Source organism: Acartia tonsa, chromosome 13 (assembly GCF_053477335.1).
Source record: "Acartia tonsa isolate MP-2025a chromosome 13, ASM5347733v1, whole genome shotgun sequence".
NCBI lineage: Eukaryota > Metazoa > Arthropoda > Copepoda > Calanoida > Acartiidae > Acartia > Acartia tonsa.
This window is the reverse complement of record NC_137272.1, coordinates 13,650,322-13,665,227: the sequence shown is the minus strand read 5'-3', so window position 1 is coordinate 13,665,227 and position 14,906 is coordinate 13,650,322. Positions and strand designations below refer to the sequence as shown.

General features: G+C 30.8%; 1 protein-coding gene across 1 annotated transcript in view; it reads left to right on the top strand.

Annotated features, from left to right (window-relative positions):
- The window catches only part of LOC145304495 (uncharacterized), a 39,815-nt gene extending 25,201 nt beyond the window's left edge, over positions 1-14,614 (top strand). The window contains exons 5-6 of the mRNA XM_080146378.1: positions 11,839-11,972; positions 12,153-14,614. Of these exons, the coding sequence (XP_080002504.1) occupies positions 11,839-11,972; positions 12,153-12,921 (903 nt within the window). The 3' untranslated portion in view covers positions 12,922-14,614. The remainder of the gene's footprint in view (positions 1-11,838; positions 11,973-12,152) is intronic.
- The last annotated feature ends 292 nt before the right edge of the window (positions 14,615-14,906 follow it).

Below are 14,906 nucleotides of genomic sequence, written 5' to 3'. Positions count from 1 at the left end.
TGGCGTAATTATAGGCTTTGTTTCTCTGTATTCATTGCATACCTGTTACTTTATTCTAATAAAATTATACTTTATATTTGTTTCAGTTCTATAACCTGAATTTTCTTTTCAGTTGTCTTCGAAACCGGTTAATATCCGCTGGATTAGAACCAGTTTTATTCTTACTGAAAAAAATATGTATTGTATAATGAAAAAAAAAACAGAATTATTCTTATAATATTTCTTTTTCCTATCCATGGAAAGCTGCGATAAATAACTATACTCTCTTGAATTTCATATTTTAACTGTTAATACCTTAAAAATATTCAATCTACCACATATTATTTATTGTTAAAGGGTATTTTTATGGCTTATTGATATTCTAAAAGGTTTGTACTTGTATGAAGTTTATTTAAATTAAAATCCAACAGATTTAAGAATCATTAATTTCTGGTGTCCTAGTAACTTTAGATGGATGGATTTCTATATGAGAATATTAATTTCTTAACAGTACTGTTAAATACAATTTTAAGCAATAATTTAACTGTAATTTTATAAATTTTTGGTATATTTTGACTCCATTTGAAATGGATTGAATATCCAACCACGCCAAAGTTAATTCATCAATAGGCTGAAATAGAGTTGTCCTAGAGTTTTCAAACACTTCACTTATTTTTTAAATAAATTTTCATATTTTAAATAAAACATCTTTAAGATAAATCTGTGGAATGTAAGTAAATAGATCAAAAAAGTATTTGTCATTTCAAAAGATCCTAAATAATAAGAAGGACAAACTCAATTGAAAATAACAAGTTTTTCTCTTTTTTATGTCACACAAGCCCAAAAAAGATTTTTTTTTGTAGAAAAAAAGGATGGAGGGTGGCTTAAACAAATGAAAGGTACATCATAAATATCCCGCTAAGGGGGTGAGGGCTTGCTTCAGCAGTGTTTATTTAATGTAGTAAAAAATATTATTAAAAAATTTAATTTTATCAAAAATCTTCTAAACAAAAGTAAAAAGCGTTCGAAAAAAGTGTAAAAAAATGAGATATGTAGGTAACAAATAAACATTTTTGCTGTTTAAAATCTCAAGAATGGCATGGACACCTGGTTTGATGACCCGGGTCATTCCAAGCCCCACATGGGGTACCTCAGGGACAAATATACGGCGCTCCTGGAAAACAACAAATACCAAAGTTTTATAATAGCTTTTTCTTGTTCGTTTGGGACTTGATTGGTTGATTCTTTAAGTTGAGCTTTCAAACGTTTCAACCACTAATTTTAATTTACAGACGGGGTAATTTTGTGTATTATCGTTGGGGTTGTACTTGCATATATAGGCCTTTGTCTTATACCTTCAGATCCCTTCAATATTTCAATATTGAAAAAAAAATTTCTAAGAGGATAATACCGGTTAAACTAAAGCAAAATTAACCTGCTAAAAATATAATTTGCACAAAAAAAATAACAAACCTAAAGATTCATTAGTTGTTTTGCTTGAACTCCAAAATACTATGGGTAACACTAATTTAATTTAGAAGTATATACCATGAAATACTATACTTTAAAATTGGAACATATAATCTAAATTAACTTTAACTATTGCAAGTAAATATGTATCATTACTGTTTTAACTAGGGATATAAAGGGATAAGACAATGACCGATAAATTGATGTAAATCCCCAATGATGCTACACAAAATTATCCCTTCTGTAGATTATAATTAGTGGTTAAAACGTTTTGACACTCAACTTAATTTAATTAAAGTTCCCCAAAGTTGCTGAGCCAACGAAAAAGAAAACCTTATTATAAAACTTTTGGGACTAGTGTAATAAACAGCCCAATGTCCACTCCCTTCCTGAGATTGAACAGTTTTTTTTTTAAATTATACTTGTCTCTTTCCTAGCACATTTACATTCTTGTATTGTAGTTTTAATCCCATTTTTCAGCTTACATCAAAACATACCATTGTTAGTCACATATCATCAACATACATTATTATATAACTACATACTTTAGGTCATTTGTTATAAGAGAGAGAGAGGGGACAATGGGCTGTTTATCACACTAGTCCCCAAAGTTTTATAATAACGTTTTCTTATTCGTATCTAAAGAATGGGTAATTTTGTTTATCAACATTGGGGGATGTACATCAATTTATTGGTCATTGTCATATCCCTTTTGATCCCTGCCAGGTTAAATAAATTTTCAATACCCACTGGTCCCAAGTTTAGGTTGTCCTATGGTAGAAAAAAAAGATTTGTTCTTCTCATTTTTTATGTGATGGCTTTTTTTTGTTCAAGCTGTTCTTTATGACATAGATTTGGAGACTGATTTTATGTCTTTCCCTCCTTTTTTTCCCTTTCTCTCTCCCTTCCTCTCCCTCCCTCTCTCTCTTTCTCTCTCTTTCCATCTCTCTCTCTCTCTTTCCACCTCTCTCTCTCTCTTTCAATGTTGGTTTAACAAATAGTTTAAAATTCAAACAAAATGTGTATTTTAAAAATTCTAGGCTTTCTGTCTCCAATTTTTTCATTAAAAAGCAATGGAATGCTTACATTTACTTTTCAGAGATGCTTGCATTTGTCCATTGAATATATTTCCCTTATCTAATTGTTAAAATTGAAATTTTGACTCAAAAACGTTTAAACCCAAAATATTGAAAATTGCAAATATTCAAATTCAATACGCAAAAGAAAGAATTAGAGATAGCAAGCAAGGTGGCAGTATATAGATAGATAGATTGCCAGCCAAAATGAAAATAGATAGATAGATGGACATTTAAGATGGACAGAAAGAACATTAAGAATAATCAATAACTAGAATTTTTCACACTCGCACAAGTATCAGCGGGAGCTACATTAACTCAGGGGGGGGGGGGGGGGGCATTGGGCTGTTTATTATACTAGTACCCAAAGTTATATAATATCGTTTTCTTAGTCGTGGATTAACAACTTTAAAGACTTTTTATAAAATTTTGATTGGTTGGTTTATTAAGTTGAGTGTCCAAACGTTTCAACCAATAATTATAATCTATAGAATGGGTAATCTTGTGGATCATAATTTCGTACATCAATTGTTGGTCATTGTCTTATCCCTTTAGATTCCGGACATTAACTTAACATTCTCGGCGTACCTAGGGGAACCACAAAATTTGCAATATAGAAAAAAAATCTAGGGATCTAAAGGGATAAGACAATGGCCGATGCATTGATATACATCCCCAATAATGATATTCTAAATTACATTACCCCTTCTGTAGATTATAACAAGTGGTTGAAGCGTTTTTACACCGAACTTAAAGAGACAACCAATCAAAATTAAATAAACGTCCCCAAAGTTTTTAAACTAATGCATAAGAACACGTTATTATAAAACTTTGGGGACTACAGCCAAATGTCCCCAAAGTTATAAAAAATTATAATATAGTTATTTTACATTAAAAGATATTTAGGTGTGTCTTAGCTTTCAAAAAAATTTAGGTATTCCACACAAACTATTAGTGGTTAAAAAATAAGCATAAAAGCTTTACATAAATACGTTTCTTAAACATTTATATTATCCTAATGGTAAAATAGATCATTTAAACACGCGTATACGTTTTCTGATTTTTTATATTATACTGGTACCCAAAGGTTGGTTTTAGAAGTTTGGGTACTGATGAAATCTTGTAAACTAGCAATGTCCAAACTTTGCCTCTAATCAATTTATCGTCCATTGTCTTATCCCTAACTTTTCTTATCTTATCTCGAGTTAAATGAATTATAAAGCACTTCTTTTCTTACAACTACGATTACCTCCCGTATATTTTAACATTTTCTTATTTGTTCTAGATTAAATATTAAATAATGACCATTTATATAGGCAGCTGTCCACCAGATTTTAATCCTATCTAAAAATACAAATCATTTTCATTATCAAAAGTTGCACCTTTTGTTGTAGATTACAGTAAAGATTTAAGTTAAATTTGACCCCCCCCCCCCCCCTCCCCCCTAATCGGTACATTGTCCCCAATTGTTTAAACAATACCATTTAGCAGGGATCTAAAGGGATAAGACAATCTCCAATAAATTGTACATCTGTAGTAATGATGATACTCAAAATTAGCCCTTTTTGGAGATTAAAATTAGTGGTTGAAAGTTTGGACACTCAATTTAATGGAATAAAGCCCCCAAAGTTGTTAAGCCAACAAATAAAACCTTATTATAAAACTTTGGGACTTGTATAATAACCAGCACAATGTCTCCTCCTCCCTGGCCATTTAGTAGGTAGTAAAGGATAAATGGAAGGGGGGGGGGGGGAGTTGAGGATTAATAAATTTCCAAGTCATTAGTTTATGCCTAAACAAAAGTGTTCACTGAATTTTATATCAGTGTTTCGGAGCCGGGAGCAGCAACATTTTTGGTGGAGCTGGAGCCGGAGCTGTATTTCCGGGAAGCCGGAGCCGCATCAAAATTAAACGGCTACGACACCCTGTTTTATATCTTTATATTATTAGAGTTAGTTCAGCTACTAACAACCCCCCCCCCCCCCTTACAACAACCTCCCAAAAAAGTGAGGTCCTTATTTAAAAGTGACATTTGTTTTAATGTTTTTTTTTATCAATTTAAAAAAAAACATAAACTCCTTTTTTGAGCAGTTTAAAGAACTTTCTCATTTTCTTCACACCTTCTATAAGAATTAGAAATCATTTAAACAAACATTACAACTTTTTTTCTACAGGTTTACTAAACACAATACGAGAAAACTTTATTTGGGCTTTTGGCAGGGATCTAAAGGGATAAGACAATGATTAATACATTGATGTACATCCCAAATGATGATACTCAAAATTACCCTTCTGTATGTTACAAATAGTTGTTTAAAACGTTTGTACACTCAACTTAATAAACCAACCAATCATAATTTAGTTAAAGTCCCCAAAGTTGATAAGCCAACTACTAAGAAAACGTTATTATAAAACTTTGAGGACCAGTGTAATGTCCCATCTCCTTGGGTTTTTGGTATCACTAGGGGGAGGGGGGGGGGGTGGGCTAACTTTGATAAAAATTTGAAAAATACCCCTCCATCACAAACAATTTAAATGAAACAATTTTGCATCTTGAAGATATGAAAAATTAAAATCTTATTTAATTTGTTGTGTAAATAAAGTTAAGTAAGTTGTGTTGATTTGATGTGTCAATTAAAATGATAATTATTATTGTTTATAAGATAATTGATAAGTGTAGAAGCATCTTTATTATCTCTTATTTAATTATACACAGGTGTCTAAAAGTGGACAAAAGTTTAAATTACAAAAGCAATTTCGCTTAATAAGGTGGTGACACCCTACCCCAAAATAGTTATAAATCTTCCCAAGACCTATTAAAAGCTATTGAGAACCATATTGGTTCTGCGGTTAGCGAGATCCTTCGTTACAAACAAACAAACAGACATGCATCCTGTTACTTTATTATAAGGATAAGTTTGTTAAATGAAAAGGGTAATAAAATGAATAATACAAAGTTAGGATTAAGGAAAAAATGTAATTCAAAGAGACTTTTTATTGAGTTTTCTTAGGAATTCTCTTTAAGTTGTTTGTAATTGTACATTAAGTATTATACAACTTGTAAATAAATGAATTTTCAAATTTTCTTTGTTGACTTTGTGTGTGCCTGATAAGACTTGAAGGTGAACATAGGTACTTCTTATATGAAGTTAGGACTTCTAGAAACCTATAGAAACATTCTTATACACTATATCTTATGTTAGATGCGGGACATTTATAGTAATGTTTAGGTACATCCCCAATAATGATACACATATTTGGCCTTCTGTAGATTACATTTAGTGGTTAAAACGTTTGGACACTCCACTTCAATAAAAGTCCCCAAAGTTTTTAAGCCATACAATAAGAAAACGTTATCAAAAAACTTTGGGGACTAGTGCAATGAACTTAGAAATAAAATATGTGTCGTTGAAGATCCTTACTGCAAAACTATGTTAGAATGTGTGTGTTAATATTTTAGAATAATAAGAAGTCATTTTATCTCAATAAAACTTGTTCAAAATATTTCTAATATGTTTCACATAAACTAACACTTCAAATTTTCATCAGTTTTGAATAAAAATGACACTTTTAAGTACCATTGGTGTAAAGTAAATAAAAAAAGAAAACTTACTATAAAAATAATAGTTTTTTATAGTTGGGAAGTTACTCTAAAACAACTTTACGTCAGTATATCCTTTTTGCCGAACATCCGTCGCTTATAGAGTGTTGCTATTTATGGGGAAAAAATCTTGTTTATTTTGAAACAGCTAATATTTACATAAAACAAGACTTAGGCAGATTTTACAAGAACAATAAAAATTGTTTTTAAAAATTTGGGCAGTCTAGAGTTTTAAAAATTTCGGGCTCAGAGGGATGACAACTGTTTTCCGTTGATGGATTGCTAATTTAGTTTTGTTTACTTGTGGACCTCTACGCGACGACGTTGTAGAGGATGTTTTTAAAAAACAGGAAAAAAATAATTTCTTCATAATGTTCTTTTATTATTAGGAACTATCGGTTGCGCCTCTAGTATCTAGGAAATCTATATTTGAAGGGGTATGTAAGGGCAGAAAAATAGCCTTAAACCATCTCAAGAAGCTTCACTGTAAAGGAGAGCCATATCCGTTCAGTGGAAGCGAGATCCTTCACATTATACAGATAGAAAAAGCTTGGTACATTATATAATAGGATAGCTATTGGGGATGTTACTTTTTTACATACATTTAATACATTTTTGTTTCTTTAGTATTTATGTATGAACACCATGTTTTAAGATGGTTTACCTTACACATTTGTTATTATTTGTTTGCTAAACTGTTTCTAAATTTGGTTTCAAGTATTTAGTATAGGTACCATAGCAAGTATTTAAACATCACTCAGGTCAATCGCAGAGAGAGGGGGGAAAATTTGCTGCTTATTGCCCTAGTCCCTAAAGTTTTATAATAACATTATTCGTTGACTTAACAACTGTGGGGACATTTACTAAATTATTAATGGTTGTTTTATTAAGTTGAGTGACCAAACGTTTCAATCAACCCACAATTTTAATCTACAAAAAGGGTAATTTTGTGTATCATCATTGGGGATGTACCTCAATTTATCGGCTATGGTCTTATTTCTTTAGTTCCCTGACATTAATACAAATTTTAAACTGCTAATTGAATAAGCAAGCTCTTATGTCTTTTTATCGCACCCTTGCATCAATGAATAAATGTTTTGTAACGTTATAAAAATATTGCAAAAAAGCAAAATATTTTTTTCTCTCCAAAAGTCATTATTTGATATAAATTTTCTCCAAAAACACATAAGCAAAATTTTTAAGTTTTGAAAATAATATATTGCTTTGTCAGTTTATGAAAAAAAATTTTGCTATTCATCTAACTTTCTTTCTCCCATTTATTTATCTAAAATCTATATTTTTTCTCAATTTAACAAAATAACACCTACAAAATTAAATTTTCTTGTCCATCAAAGCTAATTTTATTATAGAACTATCATTCTTTTAAATTATCAATGGCTTGTTCATTCAATTTAAACCATTTTTTTCTCTTGGCTGAATAACAAAAGATTGAGACACTGTTTTGAAAGAGGATCAGTTATAAGAACTAATGAACTGCACATTATAAAATCCGCATTGCTGACCATCATCTAAAGGGATAAGACAATGGCCGATAAATTGATATACATCCCCAATGATGATACATAAAATTAGCCCTTCTGTAGATTACAATTAGATGTTGAAACGTTTTGACACTCAACTTAATGAGCTAACCAATAAAAATTCAATAAAAGTCGCCAAAGTTGGAAAACGTTATTATAAATCTTTGGGGACTAGTGTAATAAACAGTCTAATTGTCCCCTCCCTCTCTAGATCACCTAACTCTTATAAACAATAACACAGTTATTGAAATCATAATATATTATCTTTAAAATATTCAGATTATTAGCACCAAAAATTGATTATTTTTAAATGGTTTAAATTGGATGCAATTTAGGGAGGGTTTAAAGTGCAATATTTTAAAGTTAGGGGGGGGGGGAGATATGAGCAAGATAGATAGATAGAAAGATATAGATAGCAAGTATACAGATAGATAATTGTTTAATATTTGTGATATATTTGGCTAAGTGACTTGATACATCTGTTTCAAAGTTTCCAAGGAGTTTCCGCAGTTTAAACAATATTACATTTTAGCAAAACTAACATTATTGATTTCTATTAGCATTTAAACATAATATTATTGTAAGAAATTTAAAGAAAATCAGTTTTCAAAGATTTTTAATTTTAATTTTAATAGATTTTTTTGGGTGTTTTAATGAAATACTATATTCCATGACATTGCTTGGCCAAACATATTAAACATTGAAAAACATTGAAAAATATATTAGAATACCTTAAATTTATTAAAAATTGTATCTTTTTTAGCAATAAATTTGAAAAAATCATGAAAAAATCATGAAAAAATCATGAAAAAATCATGAAAAAATCATGAAAAAATCATAAATTATCAAAGCCCAAGTTTTGTAATGTTAATTGTTGAAACAAAACTAATAGCCAAAAAATTGAGAAACAAGAGAGGTGACATACAACTAAATTTTTCAAGTGGGTGCTTCTTTAAACAAGCCAAAAAAATGTAGGACAAACGAACATTAAACACTTAAGTTATAGAGATGCTTTCGCTTATAACATTGTACTTTGTTGTCCTTAAAATCAAATCAATTGGATAATTAAATCACATAAAAATTTGTTAAAAATTAAATATTTGCTATGCTTTAAACTGGCTGAAAATAAGGAAAGCATTCAATTTGAAGTGTATAGGCAATTTCAAGTGTCCCTTGCTGTACAGTGTACATACATATATATGTACAATATATTGATTTTTGGTCTTTTTCAAAAACAAATAATTATAAAAACACTGCCTCATAGTTTGAAAACAGTACATTATAAAAAGATATTTTTTACAAATAAAAATCCTTTATTTTTAATTTTGTGAAAATATAGTTATCATTACCCTTAACCTTTTAAATCTTTGTCTACGATTTCATTATTTATAATTTTTTGCTTACCCATCCCTCTCCTCCCCCCCCCCCTCCGGTTCCAATTTCAAAAATTTACATTTTTGAAAAAAGGGGGGGGGCGAAAGTGACACTTTTTGAAACCAAAACTAAGAGTCAACAAAGGAACTCAACTAAAAAAAGGGTTACAGGTCTGAGATTTTGCATGGCAGTTGCTTTATAGGGGTACAATATGGAACTGTGAAGAAACGGCGGCGCAACCGCCGAAAACCGCCGTTTCCCGCCGTAATTTTTGTTGCCTTTTCTCGGCGGTTTTCGGCGGTTGCGCCGCCGTTTCTTCACAGTTCCATATTGTACCCCTATAAAGCAACTGCCATGCAAAATCTCAGACCTGTAACTCTTTTTTTAGTTGAGTTCCTTTGACTTTTAGTTTTGGTTTCAAAAAGTGTCACTTTCGCCCCCCCCCCTATATATAACCCTGAAAGCTTTTAAGCCTTATGCTGAAAATGGTTAAAATAACAACTAAACAACCAGGAGAGAGAGAAGAAAAAAATCCTGTTTACAATTGTTGACGGAGTTTTGAAGCCTTGGCAGGGGCTGTATCCACATAAATATCAGTTTAAAGGCCAAAAAGTGTTTAAAATCACTAAATTTTGCGATAAATAATAATAGTTATTTATCGCATCGTATTATAGACAGCTTTCCACGGATATCAGAATGAAAATTAAGATCAAAACATTCGGCCCGGCCCCTCGGGGCTAACAAAACTAATATTAATGTTATGATTTTTATATTAATATTCGTGGAAAAATGTCTGTAATACGATGCTATACATGATTTTTTTAATAAGCCATACTAATAAGACAAAAAAAACTTCAAGAACCAACAAAAACTTTTTTTGTGAATACCTCCCCCTATTTGTGAAGCAAACACAATGTAGAATTTTAATCACTTTTGTCTACAAATCACACATTAAAATGCAATCATTACTAGCAGTTTTTTTTTCTCGAGAGAGGCCACAATTAAAGTCTTTTTTTTTATACTTTATTCTTTTTTTAAAGTTACTTAAAGAACATTTTTTTTAAATGTTAATTAAATTATTCTTAACCCCTTTATGGCAGTTTTGAATACAAAAGGCATTGAAAAACTCAATAAACATTAATCTACAGCCAGACATTCGATGTTTCAAAAGTCATTAAAACATATTATCATTCCAGCAGAGTTTTGGGCCTTTTTCAGTATAGATTATTTTGTGATTTTATTTATTTAACACTTATAGAACCCCGCTGAAGAAATTGGATATTTGCCAATACTCTAAATGGAAATTATATGATGATTAACATTAAAAGTCCAGTTTCATATTTTAGATGACTTGATAAAACTTTTTTACAGTATGACCACGAAACCGATTTAAATCCGCTGGATTAGAACCGGTTCTAGGCCATACTTAAAACTCATGTGCCGTATCGTATAATATCCAGTTTTCTACGAATATAAAGATGTACAGTCATAATATTAAAACAGGTTTCGTTAGCACGTGCCTTCGGCACCTGGGGGCTAACAATACTAGTATTAATCTTAAAATTGTACATTTTTATATCCGCGGAAAGCTGTTTATAATACGATGCGATAAATGACTATTTATACTGTAAGCCAACTTTGGGTTTTTAAACATTGCTTAATTATCTAATTAAATCCAGGGATGTAAAGGGATAGGACAATATCCGATAAATTGATGTACATCCCTAATGATGATACACAAAATTACCCCTTCTGTAGATTACAATTAGTGGTTGAAACGTTTGGACATTCATTTTAATGAACCAACCAATCAAAATTCAATAAAAGCCCCCAAAGTTGTTAAGCTAACGAATAAGAAAACGTTATTAAAAACTTTGGGGACTAGTGTAATAAACAGTCCAATGCCCTTTCCTTTACTGGTTTAATCAATTTGAAAGTAAATTTGTATTTACTTTTTTAAAGATATTTTTGAATTTGTAAGGATTCCTTGTTTTTAAACAAGTACAAAAAAAATGCACTTAATTTCTCATAAAAAAAAACTACCTATAATAGTATGTTTTTAAAAATATGAAACCTTAATGATAATTAAAAAACGAAAAACATGTTCATTTATATTTCTCCAATAACTTTTTGAAGTAAAAAATATTGCTATGCTAAACAAAACCTTTCTTTTCTTAACATATTTTAAAATTAAAGATTCATTCAATGAAAAAAAAGCATTTGTTAGGATACATAATAGGTACACGTGAATGTTAAAAAATGCTTTTGACTTGAATTATTTATTATAACTTTTTTGCATTCATAAATAAATACGTCATTTCATAAAACTAAAGATAAATATTTATTATTTTGATAAACAGTTACAAAACAAGTTAATAGAAAGGCTGGGTTGAAAATGTAAATGTACTGCTGTAATGATGATACACAAAATTACCCCTTCTTTAGATTACAATTTTTGGTTGAAACGTTCAAACACTCAACTTGATTAACCATCCAATCTAAAGTCCTCAAAGTTGCGAAGCTTACGAATAAGAAAACGTCATTATAAAACTTTGGGGACTCTATTGTCCCTTCTCTCTAAAAATGACCCCTTTTCTTATACCTGTCTTTTATAGTAGCGTAGCCACTCAGTAAAAAGTGTATGTTCGTCCTACAGTAGTTTATTTATCATATAACCACTAATTTTACGGGTAATATTGTGTATCATCATTTATTGATCATTGTCTTATCCCTTTAGATCCCTGTTTATCATGGCACCCTACTTGAAGCTTAAATTAACAACGTAATCCTTTTTCAGATTGCCAGAAAAGTAGAGAAGCGAGGGCTGTTGTGCCTGTTTGAAGAGGAACAGATAGACAGTTCCTTCCATACCATCAAGTCTGCCTTCAATCCAAGCTGGCATCTGGCTTTCAGCAATAGACGTGCCTTCAGGTAAACACATCTTATTAATGATAATTTTGCATCTTCCAGGAAGGGAGAGGACATTGGGCTGTTTATTACGCTAGTCCCCAAATTTTTATAATAAAGTTTTATTATTCCGTTATTTATCCATGGGTTCAGCAAGTTAAGTGTCCAAACGTTTCAACCAATAACAATGTTTTATTTTTCTAGGCAAAAGTACAACGGAGAGAAGGTATTGCCAAGCAAGCGCGGCTTTGCTGCCAACCGCGGCAGCTGTGAGGCCCAGTTTCACAGCGGCCATGCAGAGGACAGCAGCAGCAGCCATCCGTCTAAAGCATCCGCCGGTGGACATAGCTTCCTAGGCATTTTCAAACAGATCTCAAAGGAAACTGGAGAAGAAAATAATACAATCTCATCTCATAATTCACAAGCTCATAATTATATCAACAACCCTTCCACAACAACTATCAACAGTCAGAATAAAAACTCGGACAAAACTGTTTCTGAACAGTTTATCAGCTCAAGTAGACATATTAGTAGTAGTAGTATTAGTACAACAAGTAGAATTTACAACAAAAATCAACAACATGCGGTTAATTTAGCGGTAGATAACTCAATAATAAATGACGACATTAGTGAAAACAAAGACGACATATCATCAGCCACCACCACCGAGAAATCAGCTGATTCCAGTTCAAAACAGCTGATTACTCCGTCCGCAGCGTTTGCCTATCCGCACCTCGCTGTGGTTCGGCTGCAAAACGCGTGGGCATTTGCTGCCACAGCTTCGGAGCAGTCGCAGCAGTTGTCAGTGGCTGACAATGAAATCAACACTAATAATAGCAAACCAAAGATTCGGCATTTTGCCAAGAAACGGCCCCGCCCCTCGCGGCGGGAAAAGAACAGACTAAAAAAGAAACGGCGCAACCGGCGGGGAGCCCAGGTGGCTAGAAAATTTAAAGCTATGAACTCGGCGTGACAGTGAAGTATAAATCCGCCGTTATACCCCGCCGCCGCCATTTTGTTTCTTTGTTGACATTTTTTTCTCATGTGCATATTTGTGCAAGTGTCTGCAGAAAAAAAAGAATTATTAATTGTCATATAGTCACGAAATAAAATAAAGTCTTTTCAAAGCGTTTGTATTCATTCAGAATTATAATATATTATATATTTTTTTCATTACTGTATATTTTTAGTCAATCAAAATATTATAATTATGTATTCTGTGTTTCTCTGTTTATAAGTTAGACAGCTGTTCAACTTTTTTTTCAAATTGATTCTTAGCACAAAAAAAGTTTTTTTTAACAAAAAGATATTAAAATATAAAGGTTAAAAGGTAGTTTTAATGTCATATTTCTAAAATTAAGATTTGTGCATTAGCTTCGCTGCTAAAATAAATCCTTTTATACCTTTATAATATTAGATGAAAGGAAATAATCAATAAATAAAATTTTAACATATTAAATTATTAAATGCTAGTGATATCAAATGAATTTTTAAAAAATTATAATTATTAAGGAGAGGGGGGGGGGTATTTCTCACCATTAAAAAATTTGAAAAATTTTAATAAATTACCTTGAGAGGGCATTGGACTGTAAATTACACTGGTACCCAAAGTTTTGTAACTGCGTCATCTTATTCGTTGGCTAAAACTTTGGGTACTTTATTGAATTTTATAAACTTTTCAACCAATAATTTTAATTTACAGAAGGGGTATTTCTGTTTATCACAAACGGTGGGTACATAAATCAATTTAAAGTTCATTGTCTTATCCCTTAAAATCCCTGCTTCATGCCTAAATGGTCATTTTGATTAAAAATGGATGGAAACCTTCCTCCCCCCTCTCTCCTCTTAAAACAAATATAATAAATAAATTTGGAATGACAAAAGAATAAATCAAGGATAACAAAAACTTTCATTTATTTTACATTTTTTTTAAAAGTGACTTTTTTTTGAAATATGCAAAGATAAAAAAATGGATTTTTTTTGTTTTCTTGCTTTATTCTGCGTATAGTTTTTAACTGATTTACTTTTATTTTGGGGATTTTTTTTTTAATGAAATGAAATATACATATTTTTTTACTTCAGTGGTTTGCATATTTATATTTAATTCACCATTTGCTACGTTTTTCCTGTTTTTTCCTACCAATTTCAAACGCATCAATTACTTTTTTTCTCTCCTAAAATATAGCCCAATCCTTAAAAATAATTTAGATATAAATAAATGTTGTTTGAATGGTCCTATGTTCTCTATATGTACCTTATATATATGTTAGAATGGCATATAAAATGGTTTTAAAAACGTCAGATTTTCTAGAAATTAAATTTCTATTTAGAAAAGACTCACCAAATATGTCATTCTTACTTAAATGTTATTTAAAATAACAATTAAAATGTTATTCCATTATATAATATGCATTAAATATGATATTAAATAAATAAGTCTTTTTAAGATGGCATATATTATTTTTTTTTTACATTTTTTGGTGGATTTTTAAATTTTGGTTTGAAAGAGTTTTTGTCATATTTTTTTAGAAATTCCTATGCCTTCTTAAATTGTCTAGAAGATAATAAAAATTTATTTGTCGTATACTCTATCATGTACTTTTTATGTACTAAATATTTTTTGATTAAGAATCTCTGTTGAAATATATATTTTACAGTTGTCAAAACAGTCTTTTTTTCTTATACCAAAGTTAGATATTATTTTTTAGTAGCGAAGCTACTCTATAATTCACTTTGTCCGTCCGTCAGTCAGTCCGTCCGTAACGCTATGGGGGAATGGGATTTACTCAGCTCCTATAAAAGATAGAATGCTGAAATTTTTTGACAACATTCCCATCATTAAGGAGCACAATTGACTATAAAACATCATTGGCGTTCGGACCGATTTTCAGCAGGTTTTAGGCTATTTTTATATTTTTCACATTTTTCTCCATATCTTCAGTGTTTATGGTCCGATTT